Source organism: Halichoeres trimaculatus, unplaced genomic scaffold (assembly GCF_033239565.1).
Source record: "Halichoeres trimaculatus isolate MK-OKI-2021-1 unplaced genomic scaffold, fHalTri1.1 fHalTri1_scaffold_1, whole genome shotgun sequence".
Lineage (NCBI taxonomy): Eukaryota > Metazoa > Chordata > Actinopteri > Labriformes > Labridae > Halichoeres > Halichoeres trimaculatus.
Window position 1 is genome coordinate 37,818,130 of NW_027437179.1, and position 21,149 is coordinate 37,839,278.

The 21,149-nt window shown below is 41.0% G+C and overlaps 1 protein-coding gene across 15 annotated transcripts in view; it reads left to right on the top strand.

Annotated features, from left to right (window-relative positions):
• The window catches only part of eif4g3a (eukaryotic translation initiation factor 4 gamma, 3a), a 95,080-nt gene that overhangs the window by 15,538 nt on the left and 58,393 nt on the right, over window positions 1-21,149 (top strand). For 14 of the 15 annotated variants that reach the window (XM_074665516.1, XM_074665534.1, XM_074665551.1 and 11 more), the window contains exons 2-4: window positions 5,704-5,776; window positions 14,206-14,373; window positions 18,548-18,640. In XM_074665516.1, coding sequence (XP_074521617.1) covers window positions 5,704-5,776; window positions 14,206-14,373; window positions 18,548-18,640 — 334 coding nt within the window. The remainder of the gene's footprint in view (window positions 1-5,703; window positions 5,777-14,205; window positions 14,374-18,547; window positions 18,641-21,149) is intronic. The other variant, XM_074665560.1, reaches the window with a different exon arrangement.

Below are 21,149 nucleotides of genomic sequence, written 5' to 3' on the forward strand. Positions count from 1 at the left end.
TGTCTAATTAGTGCAGGCAGCCACTTTCATGCTGCAGCCCTGATACTCGCAGTCGAGCTGAGCTGAGAGGTGACTGCTCCCAGATGGTAACCTGGCTAACCTCATGGAGAGGTTTGACATCAGTGTCTGTAACCTCGAGAGGAAGTTTATCCTCTGAGTGTTTTCACCTGGACATGAGTGTGTGTGAGTGTTCGAGCTTGTATCAGAGTTTTGGAGCATTTTTAAAACCTTCCGGTGACCTTGAGGTGGAAAATAGAAAAGAAAGTCGACCAAATCTCTCAAGTATTTCAACCAGACAGAGGAAATAGCTGAAAAAAATGTCAGTGAATTTCTACTGCACTTTGCTAGAAACAAAATCTTTTTTTATGAACTTTAAAGGATGTAACAATACCCTTAAGTCTTATGATAACCTCTTTTTTCCTGTTTCCTTGTGTTAATAATCCAGTTTGTGGTCAAGCTTTAGAGAAGAGCCCTCCTTTACCGCTTCATGCTCTTGCTACTTTATTTTGTTTGACAGCAAGAGTGCTTTGGCTTTAAAAGGATGCAAAAGGCATTTTTATTAGATCATAAAAGTTACAGGTATGAATGAAACATTGGAAAAGCAATCACAGGAAAAATGTTGGACATATTCATCGCAGCATGGTATCGGTTATATCTCCTCTCACCCTGTTACCTGCAGAGCTGGTGTGAAGATACAACCAGGGAAACGTGCTCAAAGAGTAGAAAGCAAGAGAAGTCTTCTGCATAATTGGTACCAGATGGCGATTTCATATGAAGGAAAATGAAATGGTTAACAACAACATTTTGGTGTGGGAAAAACAGGTGGTGGATCCTCGGCTGCAAAATCTTCACCTGCTGCCACCGTGCCTCGATCGAGCTGCAGACATAAGGGGCGTAAAAGCTTCAAGCAAGAGCAGTCGATGCCCGACGTGGCCTTTTTTAAAAAAAGAGGATCATTTCTCGTGTGGATCGATTTTTCAGCTGTCTCGGATGTTTTAGTGTAGTGTTTCCTTTTCTTCAGTTTCCCTAAATAGCGTGAAGCAAAAAGCTCTCTTTTGATGTGGCACGAGTGTTGAAACCACATCTTTGCTAAATTGTGTCACCTCAAAAATCTGTGTTGACAACAGGTGCTTGAGCATCTGCACGCTGGAGGCTGAGTTTGAATCTTGCCTCTGATTGTAGGAAAGAGGAAGAGGGATGATGAAAGAAGATGATCAGGTGTTTGGGTCGGTGCCGATGTCTGCCAGCATCATCGGTTCCAGCAACAGTAAATATATCCCAGCCCCTAAGGCTGACTGATGATTGATATTACAGCTGATGGTTAAAGTCTCACCTCGAGTTCACGCTGAAAAAAGTGTCTGAAGACTTTCACATCCAGGCTTATTAACCTGCTTTTCCCCTGATGTTTGGTTGTGCATTGAAGGTTCCTGGTTGAAATCCCTGGTCAAGGACAGTAACCTTTTCTGTGTAGAATATGTACGCTCTCCTCCATCATTTGTAGGATCCTCGTGGTCACTGGTTTCCTCTCCTCAAAAGAAATGCTCAGTAGTGTAAACTTATGACTCCAGATTGCATCTATGTGTGACTGCGGGTGTGTGTGGTTATTCTTTGTTTGTGTCAGCCTTGTGGTTGACTGACAGTCTGTCCATCATGTCCCCCACATCCAGCCCACTGACAGCTGTGATTGGCGCCTGAAAAGGCTGCTCAGATAATAAGTGAACGGGTGGATGGACCTGAACTTTGTCTTAGGGCTGCAACGACAAATCCATAAAATCGATAAAAATCGATTAGTACAAGCTTTGATGATGTTTTCCCACAATCCATGCACTGTGCTGCCCTATTACTGTTTTAGTTTCTCTTCAGTTTATTTGTCTTCTTCCTTTTGTCGGATTATTTAGTGGTTGGTAACTAGCTGAAGATGCATTACCGCCACCTACTTGACTGGAGTGTAGATTACCTGGGCTGCGGGGCTGTATGTGTCACATGTAAACAGATCAGTCTGGTGGAGGAGAAGCCGTTCTTCCTCCAAATCCAGGAGTTTGGGAGTATTTCATGCTAAGTAGAAGCACACAGCGCGGTAATTGCAACGTTTGCAAAAATGACCATGGCACGGCAGTAGGACTGCAATGATCCAGCACTTAAAGGGGACATATCATGCTGATCCCTGATTTAATACTTACATATAAAATAATAAATTTGAAAAACAAGACCTTTCACCCCCTGAATTTTCAAAAAATGAGATATTGTATTTTTTCTGATATCCTAGAACGAGATTTGATGCCTCTGAAAATAGGTCATTGCCATTTGGCCACGAGATTTCGACCTTAGTGACGACACGAGGATCCTCTCTTTTTATTGGAGTAATCTGATAAAGCAGCTCCTCCTCTGTGATGTCAGTTAGTCACACAACCGCCACCGAGGGATACACCCACCAAAACTGAGTATAAACATATAAACTATACGTGTTACAGTACCTTTTTGACTCACCACACTGAAGCGTCCTGAGATGATCTATGTCCAGGTGGATTTTCTTCCTCCTGAGCTGCAGAACTGTCTGGGTCTGACTCGGGGTCCAATACAAAAGAACGTATCCTACACTCTGCCATTTTATTACTGCTATCAATGCCTTACGCTGAAGTTTTGGCAAACAGCAAACTCGCTCAGTCTGCTCCATCCAATATGGCGATTTTTTAAATACTGCCATGCTGCAAAAAACGCCCCCTGGCTCTACCCCAATCAGAGCACAAAAGGCTGTGACGTTGCGAGGTTACTGGAGGTCATTCTGCAAACGGAGCGTTTCAACGAGATCTTCAGAATGGCCTAAAATGAGGATATTGAGAACGCTATTGTGGGGCAATGAAGGAACTAAATGATTTGTACTGAGGGCAGAAATGCTTTACAGGCATCCTAGTCTGGCATAGTGAAAAGGAGAAACAAGCGTGATATGTCCCCTTTAAGACACAAACATGTTGGGCTCATCGATAACGAGCCAGGAGCTCAACAGTGAGGTGAAGAGCAACAAAATCCCAAATACACTGCTTTTATATGTTGTGGAATTCATGGTTTGTCTTTTAGGACTCGTTTTGCCTTTTTATTAAATCGCCACCCGTTTGAAAACCACGAGGAGTTCATTAAACTAACGTTAGCATTAGCGTTAGCAGCTACAGATAATGGTAGGGCAGAAGGGATGTGCTGTTTCACCTGCAGGTGAAAAGATTAGGGACACATTTGTATTTATTTGCCTTTTTGGCCCACTAAGTTCTTAATCTGATGACATAACAATATATTTTCTATTATTTTGCCCAAATTGTTGATGCTTTAAATGACAACACATTCATATCACTTTTCATACTTTATAAATGTAGCATCTAGTCAGCTTAACTATGTTCATGTATGTTGATTCATCGATTTATCATAAGTAGGGATGCACGACATTATCGGCACAATATCGGTATCGGCTGATAAAAGCTTAGCTACAATAAGAGTAACATATAAATGCCAGTACAGGATAGACTTAGCTGTCTTTACAGTGAAAAAAACAAACAAACTTGTGATTATTGGTATTGGTATCAGTCTCGACCAAAAGGGGTTTCAATATATCGGCATATCGGATGTCGGCAAAAATGCAATATTGTGCATCCCTAATCATAAATGTAATAGTCGGAGTAACAGATTACCAAAATAATCGTTAGTTGCAGCCCTACTTTTTTTTTCCTTTCTCTCTTCTCTTGGTTCTGTTGACCTTTCACTCCAGAGCGAGTACACACCCGTTCCTCCCTCGTGTTGGACCCTTGTTTCACACGTGTGTGTGAGTGTGTATCACAGCCTTGCCTTCTGTTTACAGTCCTGACATCGTTTCCCTCTTGTCAGCCTGTGGTGATGTAGAGTAGACAGATCAGGTTGCCTCACTGTTGTCGCCCCTCCTTTCTCTTTACCCACCAAAACTGGGTCAAGAAATATTTGCAGCTGATTATACCAATGATTTTCTCACCAGCTTCTGGCAGCAGAGAGGAGATCCTGAAAGGCAGTCTGTACACGCTCCTGAACCTTGTTTTGAGACCTTTCTTTCAACCGCACAGTTTGCTTAAATGTCTCTGGTTGCATCATAACAAAATCTAAAAACTGATGATTCTCTAACGTTCCTGGCACATTTAAATCCTTCTTCTCCTCACCTACACTGAAGTGTCAGTGTGAACAGGCTTTGCCTCTAATTACTCCTAATTTCTGTGTGCGCTCATACCGTGGGAGGGTGGGCGTGTTGTTTTTCTAAATTCTCCAACAATGAAACAGATAATGCATCCTGCTGTGTTCTCTCTTTTGAATCCCAGCTCCCTTTTTTCGGCTTTAAATGAATCTTTTCTTATCTCCCTCCCTCTCCCTTGTTTTGTCAAGTAGCAGAGCTGGCGGGAGGCCAGGAGAGATGATGGCCCTGCAGGCAAAAGCAGAGCAAAGAAAAGAGGGCTTTGGGGGTCACTTTCCTCTGCTGGAAGAAGGGATGAAGGACGAATGAACAGTTTTGAGAAAAGAAAAATTATCACAAGCTGCCTTAACATGTTGACCGTTATTATAACCACCAATCTGTTATTCGAAACCGCTTCTCTCTTTGTTTTTTATTTGTTACTCAACTCTTTGTTTCTGGCATTTGAACAGCAGAGTTTTCATTGAGCTCTCTCCAGGATTAAAGTCTGAAAATGTGCAACAGCATCCCTTTTTTTTAAAAAAAGAGCACACACCCTCCTCTCTGTGGCATTCATCCCGCTTTTCACTTTCACCGGAACTTTGAACACTTCTGATTCCCGTCGTGGTTGGACTACACGTTGTACAGAACGCTTCTTTTCTTGTACATCCTGGCCCTCAGGGGAAAAAGAGGCGTGATTTGGTTGAGAGGAAGAGAGACAGACGCTGGGTTTCCCAGAAACCATGTGACCGTCAGTCAGCGTGTTAGCCTTCATGTCACAGACAACTGCCTGAGCAGGTTGCTAACCACAGGGCTCCCCTCTCTTTCATGTGGCTATCACACATTCCCTCCTTTGTGTCTCCTTATATGTCGTCTCCAGAGAGTCTGATTATTATATGTTTCATAAGCCACACAGAAAGTGAGGATTTCTGTGCCAAAGCTTTGATAATAGCCTGGAGTGTTTGAGCTTTCTACAAGTGTTGTGAGAAGAGGGTTTTCTTTTCACCTCTTGCAAGCAGAGAAATATGAAGTTTGTATCTGTTTTATTCTTAATCAGAGTTGTATAATCCTCTGCTCGGCTGGTGCCCTTGCCTAAAGTGGCCCAGAAATCCATTTCAGATTTTCCCTTTAACACTTGCACAAAGCCGAAGGTACATAGTGTACTTTTAGAGTTGGGGCATTTCGAGCAGGGTGGGGTGGCTGGGGGATCCTTGAAATCAAACTGTGTAGGCTTTTGGGGTTGGAGGAAAACCCTTTGGATGTGCGGCAGCTGAATGAGCTGCATAAACTCAAAGAAGGAAGTCATTTCAGCACAGTGAAGTCAGAGTTTAAGGACGAGGAGGAAACTATAAATCAAGTCTGATCATGCGGTTTAATCAGCAGCACTTAGACTCTGCAACGTCTCCAACACAAACACAGAAATATGAAAAGAAGCTCACCTGTTGAGCTACCTTTCCCTTTCTCCCATGAAGATGTTTATTTGCTCTGCGTATGTGTTCAGTTTACCTTAATTCACTTCTCTCCAGAATCCCACGGGTTCAGCCATCACTGGACGAGAGGATCTTCCCCACACAGCCTGGAGTTACTGCAGTCTACAGCGTGAGTCACACACATCTCCACCTGTTTGCTGCAGTGCATGTATAGAAATGCACTACAGATACACACACACACACACACACAAACACAGGCACAGTCTGCATGTGGCTGCATTATGACTTGACCACAACTAGGCCAGAAACGTGCTCAGGTTGCTGCATTATCAGGTACAAGTGGTTAAAAATGATGTGGCCTTTTTGCATTCATTTTTCATATTATGTAACTGTTTCAGAGAGAGTTTTATTTTCCTTTTATTCATTTGGCTGTTGCTAAATTGCACTGAATATTATAGTGGGCAAAACACTGTTTTCACATCACTGCAAGTGTTTTCTAAAATATTTCAAAAGCAATTCTGTGTAAGGTTTGGAGCAGAGAAACCACAGTCTACAGTGAAGTTTATCATGCATTCATTAACAGTTTTACACAATAAGAGTAACAGTAGTTGCACGAACATGTAAAACAGAAATACAGAGAGAGGTCCCCATGAATCATTTTCCGAGAGGTAAGCTTGTGCGGATCATCTTAAGCTTCTAGCAAACAAAGAAAAGTTAAGCTGTTATTCTTGTACATGCAGCAAAGGTCAGCTGATAAGTCATAAGATCAAACATGTAATTTAACCGTTTGCTGCATCAGAATTCATTCAGCTCAGCTGTTCCAACATCAAACTGAGCATGTCGTCTTTTGAAAACCAGATTTTCACCTCAAAGTTTCTGTGACCCAATAATTCACAGCTATAACATCTCAATATAACTATATTGATCTGAATATGAGGCCACCCTGGATATAAGATGAGCTCTGAGTGCACAATGTTTAGAAAACAGCGAAGCTCATTTACCGTAACATTACAGGCTAAAACAACAGGCTAACCACAGCTAAAGTTAGCAACCTGAAGCTAACACAAAGACAGAGAGGACACTGAGGAAAAGCTCTTACATCTGCTCCACAGCACACAGCATTTAAAATACTCACATTTCCAGGGTCCCAGGTTTGTTTGCAAATGGTTGGTAATGCGCCTGGATTCAGGACCAGCCTACTCGCTAGCCCTCTGTTGTACTGTTCAAAGTTGGAAAAGCAGTCGGCCGTGAAGTGACTAGCACACACATGCACAATTTTACTGAGTGTAGCTAGCACATTTCCCTCATAAATGAATTCCAGACACTCAGTCTTGACTTTTTCCGAGATGGGAAGCTTGTGCATGGAACTATGTGGCTGTTTACAGCCAAAAACAGAGCAGTGATGGCTCTTCAACTTCGGCATTCTCCTACCTGCTGCTGGAGAGATTTCTCTCCAGCAGCTGGAGAGATTTCTCTCCAGCAGCATGGAGAAGAGTGGGTGGGGGGTGTGTTTGGGGGTAGCTGCTCCGGTGGACCAATCAGGTCAGACTTGCCCCTGATTGGTCAAAAAAGGGAATCGCTGACGTCCGCAAACCCCAAACAGCTCGTTTTAGGTCAGGATTTTATATTTACAAGCCCTACTAAATACAGGTTTTGTCATTAAATGTCACATTTTGTGGGCACGATATATCGGTATCAATATCGTTATCGGCTGATATGTGAAAGTGGGCCAAGATTTACTCATTTGCTGCCGGCCATTTTCAGAGCATCTTGAATGATCTTTCAAGACCCAAATAATCTTGTTTTCTCTGACTATGTAAGCACCAAAACTACCTAAGAAGAGCAGACTCTCTTCTTTTATGTCTCTCATCCTGTTTTTGTTCCTAAAACTAGACAAAACATACCTTTTTGATCACGTTCATCTTAGGTGCTCCATCCTTTGATCCTATCCATGGTCGTCTTTTCTCACCACTTTTTCTCTCTGAGCTATCTCGACACATCATCTTAGATAGTTTTTTCGTGTGTTTTTTTTTTTTTTTTTTGGTACCAATATTGATATCGGTTAATATCAGTTATCGGCCATTACAATAATAATAATATTGGTATCGGCCAAAATTTTCATATCAGTGCATCACTAGTAATCTCTCATATAGACCAGGTCTTTACCTTAGTCTTTTTTATAACATAAAAAGTTATTTATCTTATTTATATGACATGATGCCATTTCTGTCTCTGATGAGTGCACAGACACAGAGACAAGCGCACTTCGTATAGAGAATAGAGAGTCAGGAAAAATAATGTCACAACCACCACAAGATATGTAGAAAACAAGCTGCTATTCAAAGCCTAGGCCCCAAAATAAAATGACTGCACTTTTTCAAAGGGGATTTCTTGGGGAAAAACATTGTCTTATATTCAGAACAATACACTATGGCTTGAGATATGTGCCACTAGAAACTGAATTTGAATAACTTTACTGAGTTTGAAAAATTGCATTATAAGACTGGATTGGAATCATCCCAGATCACTCGTCCTCGGGGACATAAGTGTTTTAGGCTGAACTGAAATGAATTAAAAACCTAAATCTGTACTGTATGAACTGAATTTTAGGAATATACACTTGAATGTTTGAGTCGATTAAAGATACAGTTTTAAAACAAATAAATTCACTTTTAAAATATGCAATTCAATTTGTAATCATGTTATTCATACTCAGTTTTTTAACGCATCAGTCAAACTAGGTATTTCAAATTCATCATAACCACTGAATTTCTGGTGGCACATACCTTAGCCCACATCTAAACAGCCTCTGTAGACAAAGAAACGCTTTACTGCGTGTCAAAAAAAGTTTTATTGAATTAGCAGTTCCTTACAGCTCGTATTTCCAACACAAGTTCTGTGATTGGGATGATGGGCTTCATGCTAAAGTGCTTTAGCAGATTTTTTGTTTGATTTATTTTGAAGAAAATTAGACTCATGCTTCTCCCTCTTGATCATTTTTAAGGAAGCCCAAAAAACAAAACCTTAAAGGTGTGATTTATTGCTTTTGTTAAAGGTGTAAACACCATTAACTTTTCCTAGAAAACTCTGGCAGATGAGTGAAAGTGGAAAGCTCTAATGAGTCGTAAAGGTTTGTAGAGCTATGAATCCGCCCACCCCTCTTTAAATTCTGTACATTGTAACAGTATATCACTGTGTTCCTAATTAGCTTTATTGGCTCTGAAAAATGCTGTATTCTGAGAGAGTGAACAGTCTTTATGGGCACGGTTAACATGCATTTGAGGGTTTTTGACTGTGAGGAGAAGAAAGCATGCTTGTTATGACATACCGCAGTAATCTGACCACAGGAGGTCTGCTGGAGAATCGCATCACCTCAGGCGACCTCTGCCGTTCACTCTCTCCTTCAGGAGTTAATTAACATTTCCTGTGCCAGATCCATCATCACATCGCTCACATGATTGCTGCTGTTTTATGTCAACCTGCGGGGGGGCACATCACCGTCATGTGAGTTAGGGTGCTTCAGGTAGACATAATGCATGTGCCGTCCTTGGATGAACTCAATTTCATTTATAATGGTCTTGTTCTCGGTGACCTGCCACACCTTCTGCTTTTCCCCCCGAGACGAAAACCAACTAGACATGTCACCCTCCTCTCCTCCGAGGATACCGGCCTGACATGACCAGCACCCGTTGCAAGTGGGCGTCAGGCTGAGCAGCGATACATGTTGAGCACTGTGTCTGCTGAGCTGCACTGATCTACTCTGATTAGCAGGATGTGCAGTAACCTGGAGGGCAGGGGTCTGTTAAAGGCCTTTGAAGACTCCCAATTAGCGACAATCCTCCCATTAAAGACAAGGATATCTTTATTTGTTGTTCCACATCTTGTAAAAACTGTTTCTTGCAGAAATCCGATTTAAAGTATATATTGATTTTCTTATTCACTGTACATCGTATTGATTTGCTAAGACAAAATGAACTGAGCTGACAGATAAACACAATTTAGGCTCCTTCTGAGGTATTTCCTGTACTTTAAAGTGCACATTAGAGGGGTTATTTGTAGGGCTTTTATTTTTAAAGTCTGCTGCTTTTACAAGCATAGCAGTACACAAAATCATTGCTTTGTTTATGTGACAGCACAAATATGCTCCCAGTGATAATAAAATCCCTGAAAAGTGGAGGTGCACTCAGTATCTACACATTGTACAAGACGAGTCTTTGTATAATTGGAGACAAAGATGCTCAGCTGTGAGATTGTACATCCCCAGAAAAACAACAGCACAGGGATCATCTCTGAGATTCCCCTGCTCCGAGACGTCTTCTAAAGCAACGATGATGACACCGTTGGAAACCGTGTAGACAGCGTGAAACACTGGTTCAGCAGAGTGAATGCGAGGGTCTTTACAATCCTCTCCCCCCTCCTCTCGCCTCACGTACAGCTCCTATACTGCCACCGCTCTCCTCCCCTCCCCCACCCCATCACTCTGTATGTCCTCAGAATCAGTCACTCGCCTGAAGCAGCGCAGGCTCCTCCCCTGGCAACAGCAGCTAGATTAGTTGCTTTATCCCAGGTCATCTGAGGGAAGTGGGCCACACAGAGGAGATGGAGAGAAGCAGTACTATAGAGGCTGTATGAAGTGCTGCTAGGTTAATAAGGAATATCATTTGGATATGCTAGCTAATGCTAAAGCTTTATCAACCAGGAGGTGTAGGAAGGAAAAAAGGCTTTGTTTTGCTTCTCAGTAGAGACACACACCATTATCCCTTTCTATCACCCAGACATATGTTTGGATTTTACATCGTGTGTTTTGATTTTTCTGCGCTTAAAACTGAAAGACCTAATACATAATTTAAATTCTATCATTGTACGGCTTGGCTTAGTACAGTTAAGGAATTCAAACTAAGACCCAAGCTTGGCTACAATCAGCAGCAGCTCAACTACAACTTATTTCATTCGTAATAAAATGAAAGCTTCACATGCATGACTGTAAAATATTAGGAGTGACTTGTGTTAGCTTTGGCTAATGCTTAACATCATGCGAGTCTGTTGTTACATCTGTTTTTCATCACACATGATGATTTACCCAAAGTTAGTATTTTTTGGTTGCTGCTGTCTGTCATGAACACCAATCAATCATTTTTTATTTATACAAATAAATTCATTCGTACACATTGAATGCCGATCAAAGTGCTGTACAATGATTGATAATAAATCCCGAGAGTCTCACTTTTGTATATTTGTTTGTTCATAATCCATGATTTGAAAACTCATATCAAAATCTGATATTTCTGAATGCGATTTCTCAGTTTTTATTGAACACAAATTCTTACAGCACATAAACCTGAAGTTTTTTTGATGGTCTTATACAGGCTGGCAAAGTTTAGCAGGGAGAAGCATAGAGATGGGTACCAAGTTAGGTACTTTTGTAGGTACTAACCAAATTCTGTCTTAAGTATCGGGTACCAATTCACATAAAATCAAAAGGTACCATGTTTAGGTACCTTAATACATTCTTGTGACTCAGAGAGAGTAAAAGAGTAGGCAATTTGCCATGCTGGACATAAACACAACATTGCAAGATTACATATTCACAAATGAATATGTTAAGTTGAAAAAAAAAAAAAAATTATTATCAAACAAACAGATATTTTTTTACCTCATTAACACAAAAAGTACCGAAACTTGGTACTGTTGATTACCGGTACTGATTGCCAGGTACCGGGCATTGGTACCGTATCATTTCAAATGGGAAAGGTACCCATCCCCAGAGAAGCAAGATCTGTCCTTGTTCTTGAAGAAAACATTTCATAGATTTAATTTTAAGTAAAGGCAGAAGAGCAGAAGAAAGCTAAACAGTAGAGTGATACAGCCTGAGCTAAAGGTTTAAACACGGGTTAAACTGTAATAATGTCCATTCCAATCCACAGTCAGCAGTTATTCTACAGTGGTCTGTTCAAACTTGAGAGTCTATCAATAAAATGAGTGAAGTTACATTAGCTCTGATTGGTGAGGTTGGAGTTGGTAGATATCACAAACAGGTAGGGATGGGTACCTTTCACATTTGAAATGATACGGTACCTATACCCAGTACCGGTACTCAACGGTACCAATTTTCGGTACTTTCTGTGTTATAGTGGTAAAAAAATATCAATTTATTGAAGAATAAAATACATATTTTTTTCAGTTAAACATATTCATTCTTCAATATATAACCTTGCAATGCTGCTTATGTCCAGCATGGAAAATCTCCCAGTCCCTCACAGTCACAAGGATGCATTTAGGTACCTTAATATGGTACCTTTTGATTTTATGTGAATCGGTACCCGGTACTTTTGACAGAATTTGGTTGGTACCTATAAAAGTACCTAACTCGGTACCCATCCCTACAAACAGGCATGGCCCAACTACATCATGGTGCAGCGTCTTTTTACAAGAAGTATGATCTCATCAAAGTTAGCACAATGAGATACAGAGAATGCTGCTACACCTCCAGAGACTTTTTGCTTCATTTTAAGTTGTTTTGGTGCGACACAGCCCTTTTAACACCCCACTATTGTTTAAAGTGATTGACAAGAGCAGTGGTCGCAGTGATCATTGGTCATGGATCATACTTCATGTCTGTTTGTGCTCATTGTGCTGTGCTAAAGCCCAAAGCAGTGAATTGTGCTCAAGCACGGCATACTTTCAGTCACACTGGCCAAACGAACTGGTCTTTAAGGTTGAAGCATGCTTAAAGTGATACTCTGGGATGGAACAAGTTGGGTCCTATCACAAGGTTTAGGGCAGAAATTACCCCTACAGCAGTGTTTTTGTGCAGCAGAAGCCCAGAGCGCTCACACCAAAGATCCCCTCCCTGCTCTTCAGCCGGTTTCCTCTGCACTCAGACGGGGACATATTTTACTTGACCAAAAACACAAATAAACGGACTCCCACCGAAAAAGTCTGATATCAGTCTGAATTCACACTTTATTTAGAGAATTTTCAGCCGTTACTTTCACACAAAAACACAGCTAAATAAGGCTTGAGTTCTCATCGTGTCGTAAAACGGCGCTACCTCCGCTGCAGAGCCACAGCTGGCTACGAGGTGCTCGCCGCTAAGTGTATCAGTCCGCGCGCGGTGTGCCAGATATAAACAAATGCAGGTAGTTTGCCAGGACTTGAGCCTTATTTAGCGGTGTTTTGTGTGAAAATAACGCACTAAAAATTCTCTTAATAAAGCGTGAATGCAGACCCATATCAGAGTTTTTTGGTAGGAGTCCGTTTATTTGTGTTTTTGGTCAAGTAAAAAATGGTCCCGTCTGAGTGCAGAGGAAACCGGCAGAGGAGCAGGGAGGGGGTGTTTGGGGTGGTGCGAGTGCTCTGGGCTTCTGCTGCACAAAAATACTGCTGTAGGGGTAATTTCTGCCCTAAACCTTATGACAGAACCCAACTTGTTCCATCCCGGAGTATCACTTTAAGCATGGTACGGTTTGCCAGTGTGACCGTGTCCTTTGAGCATCAGACTCTGAGGAACACTGAAGAGTCACTCACCTTCTTTGCACTAAACTACAAACTGAGTTAACAAAGTTTGATTGTTGTCGTGTTTCAAATCGTAGCTCCATAGCAAACTGCATTCAAGGCTAAATCAGAGGCATTCAGATTTATGCCGTACAATAAAAGAGCTCCACTCTCCAGGCTGTTTTTGTAATCTGTTTTTACATCATAAGTCTGCAACAGTCTCATATTTAAGCTCCAGTGTTATTGCCTCTTTGTGCTCAGAATCTGCAGTGGCTTTATGTTGGCGCCCCGTCGTGCCTTTTTACACCAAGTTATTGCAGAAGTACACATGCACACACGAACCTGCCAGCTCGACTGTTTTACACTAATGCTGTCATGCCCCTACTACGTCTCTAACTATCTCTGGTACTGGCCCAGTTGTGGGCCTACTTGGCCCCACTCTTACGCTTCAGTGACACTGAAGCTGAGACGTTGCAGGGGTGTAAAAGTCCCGCCTCAAACTGGCATAGAAAGAGCTTGTGTCTGCCTCCTGCAGTATCTGTCTGCCTGCTCCCTGCTGTGTCAGGCCTTCTGCAGCAGCAAGCAGCACTCGTATTGGTGCCAGCTCTACAGCTGCTGCAGCCAAGGCCCATCCAAATCACATCCCTACGCTGGCTACTCCCTCAGCTGCTGCATAACCCAAATGCCACCCCAGCCATTATTTACTCCTGTTTAGCATGACTCAGTTGTCTATTGTACCAGGTGTGCTGTATCTGTCACAGAGCAGGATTGTAATTTGATTACTTGACCCAGTTTTGCCATATGAGACCCAGACATCCTTGCACAGCAGACTGCAGAAGAGGCCAGAGTCAGTCTCAGCCAACCCCAGCAGGCTTCGACACCCATGCACAGGCCAGGTCTTCACCTCTAGACACATTCAGGGGCTAATCCGACCGCTTGAGCGCTTAATTTACATTTCCCAGCAGGAGGGAGGACTAATGACCTGTGGAATCCTGCCACCACTGTGTCCTACACCAGTGTGTGACTGTGTGTCAGTGTGCAGCAGTCTGACAGAAGACACTGTGTTTGTGTGTCCGTCTAACCTCTGTGTTTCATGTCATACAGGTACCCAGGCATGCTGGCCCTCCTTACACTGCTCACGACATCACAAAGGGACACCCTAGCTTGGCGGGCACACCGCCCGGTCATGCCCACTCCCCGGCGCTCTCTCAGGTATCAGTACCCACAGCTTCCCCATATCGCTACCCTAAGGGCTGGGAGGCAGGCGGAGGGGTGAGTTTGTCACAGTGTCCGCCGTCAACCTATCTGCGTGTGTGACCTGTCCATCTGTCTGCTTGCTTTTTGTCTCTTTTGTTATGGGCAACATTCAGAAATAAGCATGAGCATTTCAGTCAGTAAAGACAAAACACACATGGCTAATGTCTTTAGCTGGTTTAAACTTAGCTTTCTTTCAAGTTATTGTTAGTTTTGCAAATTCCAAATCTTTATTTTTCCAAAAAAAAGACAAAAACCAAGTTGATTAAGCATAATTCTCTTCTTGGCTTTTATGAAAACCCACATTAAAGCAAAATGTTGAAATCATTCACTCAGGGGTCTCTTCCTAACACTCTGACATCAGTTTTTACATCTTTTAAATCTTTGTTTGTCCCCGTTTTGGTTTCTTCCTTCTACATGTTTGCATGACGTCATTGTTCCAGTGAAACTACTGTGATGATTCATGTTTGATTTGAACAGTTATTGTTGTTTGCTGTGTGCCGTTGCCTGAGGACAAACCAGTTACCCTAACCCACTCGACCCTGCTGTACATTGTATCGTGTTTGGTTAATCCTAATGCGGGTCAAGAGGGGGTATTTCCCAGCATGCATCTGGCAAAATGGAGCTTAACGGTATATCCCAGCAAGGTTATAGATCCGTCTAAGGACGTACACTAATATGTATGTGACTGTGGCATTAAGAGAAGTGAATGAATGTAGAGCACCCGAAAGAATACAAACTGTAAAAGGAGATGAGTTTGACCGAATATTAAATTCAAAGTTCTTAAGTGATCTTGAAATAGTCTCACTTGTGCAGATTTGCCTCTTGTAATAATAATAATAGTTCTCTGTATTCGAGTGATTCTATAATTAGGGGTACATTTCATGTCCATGGGATATGCTTATCAATTTTACTAAGTATCAATTTCAAGCAATGACCAACTTTACAGTGGGTCATTTGAGTGATATTTCACTTTTATTAACACAGAAAGTGAACAGATTCCATTATTTATTTAGCTGAAAATGCAAATCATGTGTTGGAATTTGCAGTTTCTGTGCTGTCCGATGTCTCAAATGTCAAGTTTGCTCTTCAAAACCAACACTAGAATACATGTTGGTGAGCATTATTCGTTTGAAATAATCGTTAAAATATGACAAAGGTGTTTTAAAAACTATTTAATAATTTATATGGATAAAATAATTCATTTTAAGTGTGTCTAAGAAATCAGCATCAACTGTGTCACCCATTGAAAAAGGGCCAATAAATCAGCAATGGTTTACTCCAAAGTCACATGACTTAAATCAATTAAAGTCACATCCTTTTTGGTGGGAACCATGAAGAAAGTGTGGCATTTTTCAGCTCCTCCTCATCAATATTTAATCAGAATGATTGTCAGTACATGGCCACTTTAATTGTATGTCAACTGTGTTACCAACATTTTCACTATAAATGTTAAGAAAAAACAAACTGTAAAGAAAATGCACAGAAATATAAGGTGATGGAGATCAGGTGGTGCCATGTTCAAGGTCTGCAGTTAGCACAAGAGCCAAAAAATTGAGAAAATGTCAACCATGTTACCCATCACAAAATTTAACGTTGTAGAGACAGGTTTGTCCTGATGTTACTTAAATAATTAAAAATTCATTAGCACTTAAACTCTTCAACTACTGAATTAAGTGCACTACAGGTGTATCATTTGTAATCAAATAGAACATGAAACAAAAAAGAACTTTTTAAAAAGATTTGTATACCTGAAATGTTCCCCTAATTATAGAATCACTAGCCACGTTTACATGAGGAGTTTTCCGTCTTTCCGAATGGAATCTTTCCGAATGACTTTTCCGAAAACAATAGTATACATGGAAATCAATCTCTGGTCTACATGCGCCGCTGTAATCAAACAGAATAGTCAATGGGGCATGCGCAGAAAAGCGTAAACATCACGCGATCTATCAAAGCTGGAGGACGACAGTTTGTTTATCACGGTGTTTCAATACTTTGTATTGCGAGTTTGTCGTCCGTCCAGTCTTGATATTATGTCCATTTCTTTCAAAGTTTGGATCAAAAACAAACTTTCCGCAGCAGTCCAGTGCTGACGGCTCGCCGCCATTTTTAAAGTTGAGGGACGTCTCTAGTTGCACCTTACGTCATATCTGAGCATGTGTGAAAGAACGTACCCTGACAACTTTCCGTTTGAGTGGATACATGATACCTCAATCGGTTTGGGGAAAGGAATATTCCACCTTTGTGAAACCGATTAAATTTCCATTTGGATTGACACTTTTCTTTTGGAATGAGGTATAAACAAAGGTTAAATTCTTTCCGTTTGAGCAAACAAACCGAATGCAAGCGGAATATTTGGGTCCATGTATACGTGGCTACTCATTCATGGTTTGGTCAGACTTTTATGGGAGAAGATAAACCCATTTAAAGCACGTAGAGTGAAAGTTCCTAAGACCACAAGACACCAGCAAAGCTTTGTAGTGGGAAGCAAGATCTGTCCTTTTCTTGGATTAATTTTGTGTTAATGGTAGACAATGGAGCTGGACTGCCTATAAGAAAAAGGACTTGTGAAACTGTTTGTGCTAATGTTCATTCCAACCCACAGTCAGCAGTTATTCTGCAGTGGTCTGTTCAAACTCGAGAGTCTATCAATAAAATGAAGAGTGAGGTTACGTTAGCTCTGATTGGTGAGGTTGAAAAGTAGAAAAGTAAAGTTTAAAGAAGGTCTGTTTTCATTCATTTACTTCTAAAACAAATGCAAGACTTGGTAAGAGTCATGCCCTTAAGATAATTGCGCCATCTACTTCACTATTTAACATTTTCAAGCTTTTCTTCAGCCACGGTGAGGCTGGAGTGCACAGGAAGAGCTCTGTTTAAACCGTTTAAGTGGGGAATAATTACATTAAAAGAGGATGCGGGCGTAAAACCCAGTACACTAAGAGAAGCTTGGTGATCACACTCAGGATTTGGATAGTATTTGATTAATTACTCCGTACAACAGTTGGGGTTTGGGAAGGGTTAAAGTACTTGGTAGGAATCAATCACAGGCGCTTATTTCTCTGTCAGTTAAGGCTGTGAGATCTGTGCATGTGATGGAAGGATATGGCAAAGAGAAGAAGGGAAACTAAGAACAGAGAGATCTGCATTTGTCTTTAATCATAGTCCTTCTTTAATCAGACAGAGCTCTGCTTTGATCATATCAGAAAAAAGGAAGCTAGAGTTGTCTTTCAGCAAAGTCATTTTTGAGGATTTCTTGCGTCTTTATCATCAAACATTCATGAAAAACTTTAAGCTCATGTTAAAATGTACAAATACTGTAGCCTTAGCTTGAATGAATGTTGTAGCTTGTTATAAAAAGCAGTTTTCAGCTACAGGAGTGACATTTTTTAACTGGGTCATGAATATAGTGCGATAGCGGTGCTTGTTTTGGAGTCGAGCCCAGATCTGGTCAAAAAGAACATGTTACTGCTCGACCTATGTTTCACCCTCGCAGGAAGTTTCATGAAAATCAGGCCAGTACTTTTTATGTAATCCCGCTGACAAACAGAGAGCAGAGCATGATGTAAATAAACATTCACTCATGTGTTATCTCCCTTTGACTGAAGCTGCTTGTACACATTTATTAGAATAAAAGCTAAATAAATGCATCCCAGGATCTGAATCTTGAAAATCTCTCAATCGTGAAGACGACTTCTCTGTCAGACAGACTCTTCTGTTGTGATGCTGTCATCCGGGCTCGCCTCGCCGCTCTCCGTCAGAATCATGTTTCCAAGTGACTCAGCCTCTCTGAAAGTATGTGACTCTGCTCACGAGGAATCTGGTTCTTCCTCCTCACCGTTACAGCCCGCTGGCCCGCTGCCTTACCCTGAAGCAGCTCTCGTCTCTCACAAGCCTTCTATAGATAGCTCCGTCAGCCAGCTCCAACTTAAATTATCACAACCCAACCAGCAGCAGCTGGAAGCAGAGTAAGCAGATCTGCTTAAACCCACCTCTGTGAAGCTCCACTGCTCAGGAGATGAAGAATAAAGACGTACAGGATTTCATGTCCTTGAGGGCACCAATTATCTTTGCACAGAGCAAAATATTTCCCCTAGCAACATCCAGAGGAAGATATCTGCTGAGTTAATGTTATGTTTTAAAGTAATTAATGACTGATGTCTCTCCCCTTTTTCTCTTTCTTCTTCTTCAGTCTCCATACAACCCTGGACAAAATGCTGGCTCCGCCCCTTTAGTGTATTCTCCACAGACACAGCCAATGAATGCACAGCCACAAAGTCGCCCGGTGAGTTTTTCTTTGCTTTTTTCCTCACAGCGTGTATTCCTTCACACACATTCACTTGATCAGTTTTTGTTTCCCTGTAAGTGTTGTTGAAAACATGAATTCCTCTGCGAGATGAAGCATTTTGGAGTTTAGAAGCCACACAGAGCTCCAGACACATTAACTTAATGAGGGACGTTATTACTTAAAGATTGTTGGAAAGTGCAGTGAAGGTAAAGCTGTTTTCTTTTACACTATCCGTCGACTGTAGCTAGACTGGACTTCCTATTGGTTTTAAAACATAACACATGTCACAGCTCATAAAAAGTCAACAGGTGAGTTCAGTTACAAACGATTTGTCCTCTAAAGTAATGAGCTACATAGCGTACAGGGTAGTGTTACAGTAATGTCCACTTTAAGGAACAATTTCTGGAGTGACATTTCTCAGCTTTACAATTTTCAACAACTTTAAAAGTAGGGATGTCCCGATATTACATTTTTACTTCCGATACGATACCGATACTGCAGCATTAAGTATTGGCCGATATCGATATTAATCCGATACGATATCAGCATTAAACATGCATACTTTTATTACTTATTTTGTAGTATGTCTGTCATGTTAGAAAAGGCTTGATAAAGTGATATTATTCAAACAAAGAACAGTAGTCAGCAACAGTAAGTATGAGGAAAAACTGACCCATTTATTATTAACCAATGGGTAACAGAAACAGCTTATATGGGAGTGCTTATATCGGAGAGTTTAGATGCATTCCGATACGATACCGATATATGTTTTTTTGCTGATATCGGACCGATATCCGATATCAATATCGGACTGGGACACCTTTATTTAAAAGACCTAATTGATAAAGACTTTAGCCCTTTGTACACCAACAACACAAAATTGCAAAAATTTTGAGGTGTCATTTTCAATCTCCGCAGCTATTCGCCTCTAAGCCATGTCTTTGTAGTTTTTATGTCTTTCGTCATAAGGAACCAGGTGCTGGGACACAAACACAATCAATATTGAATGTTTTGGTATGTGGCTTGTTAACAACAAGCGTTTTTTTTTGTGATGTGTTCTCGTCACAAGCGGAACTTTGGAAAAATCAACCTCGGTCCAAAAAAAATAAAAGCCCCAATTTAGCTCAGTGAAAGAACGCTGCTGGTGTGAAAGCCTGCATTAAAAAAACTGAAGGTGTGAAAAAATAAGTAATGTGCAAAATACTTGCGTGAAAAATACGTATCTGGTGTGCAAAGGGCTTTTGATTGATGAAAAATAGGAAAGATCCCCCTTCTCAAGTTCAAGCCTTAAAGTGATACTGGGATGGAGCAAATTGGGTCCTATCACAAGGTTTAGGGCAGAAATTACCCCTACAGCAGTGATTTTGTGCAGCAGAAGCCCAGAGCGCTCGCACCAAACACCCCCTCCCTGCTCCTATGCAGGTTTCCTCTGCACTCAGACGGGGCCATATTTTACTTGACCAAAAACACAAATAAACGGACTCCCACAGAAAAAATCTGATATCGGTCTGCATTCATGCTTTACTTAGAGAATTTTCAGCGCATTACTTTCACACAAAAACACCACTAAATAAGGCTAAGAGATATTATTCAAACAAAGAACAGTAGTCAGCAACAGTAGACCCATTTATTATCAACCAATGGGTAAGAGAAATTTTAACATTAAACATAAGAATATACTAGTAATTGAATAAAATAAAGAATAAATTAGAAGAGCCATAAAATAACCTAAATAAATCAAATAAAAACAGCAGGAGTGGAGTCTGGAATTGACTGCTTATATCGGAGATTTTAGATGCATTCCGATATAATCCGATGCTTGTTTGTTTTTCTGATATCGGATATCGTTCCCACACTTCCCAATCCATTATTGAATGACTCCTTGTTCTTGTTTTGGCTGTAAATCCTGCAACCTGTCCATTTTTTTTCAAGTTAAATACTATCTGGTTTGGACACAGATTGTTTTAATTTGAAAGTCACTGGGCATTTAAGATGGTTTCCATACACAACTTCCTGTCCTGCTCCACCTGTTTTTTTGTGAAATTGACGCAAAACAGCTCTGGCATCCTGCATAAAACAGCGATCTGCCACAAACAGGACAAAGCAATTCTCACATAAACTATTCGATTTTTAATGTCAATAACTGTTCGATTATATTCAAAAATGATTGCCCATCCCTAAACAATACTAGAAAGAGCTACACATCTGCACGGCGTGAGAGTCAGAAAAAGCTGGAGCAGCAGACTGTGGTTTATTTACTAATGTTACTTTAGATCTGTTTTATAGGGCATTTGTAGATTACTGCAACCAAATAGCCTCTAAAAAGTCTGGAGTTTAATTTTAAAAAGTAAGCAGCAACAACTGGAAAATCTGCAACTCTTCCTTTAATTTGATAAATTTAATAAAACACTTTCTATAATGAGGTTGGTAACAAAGGCGCCAAATTAAATTTCCAGTAACACACATCTTAGTAATTCCATTAATAAACTCCTGATCCATTTGACCG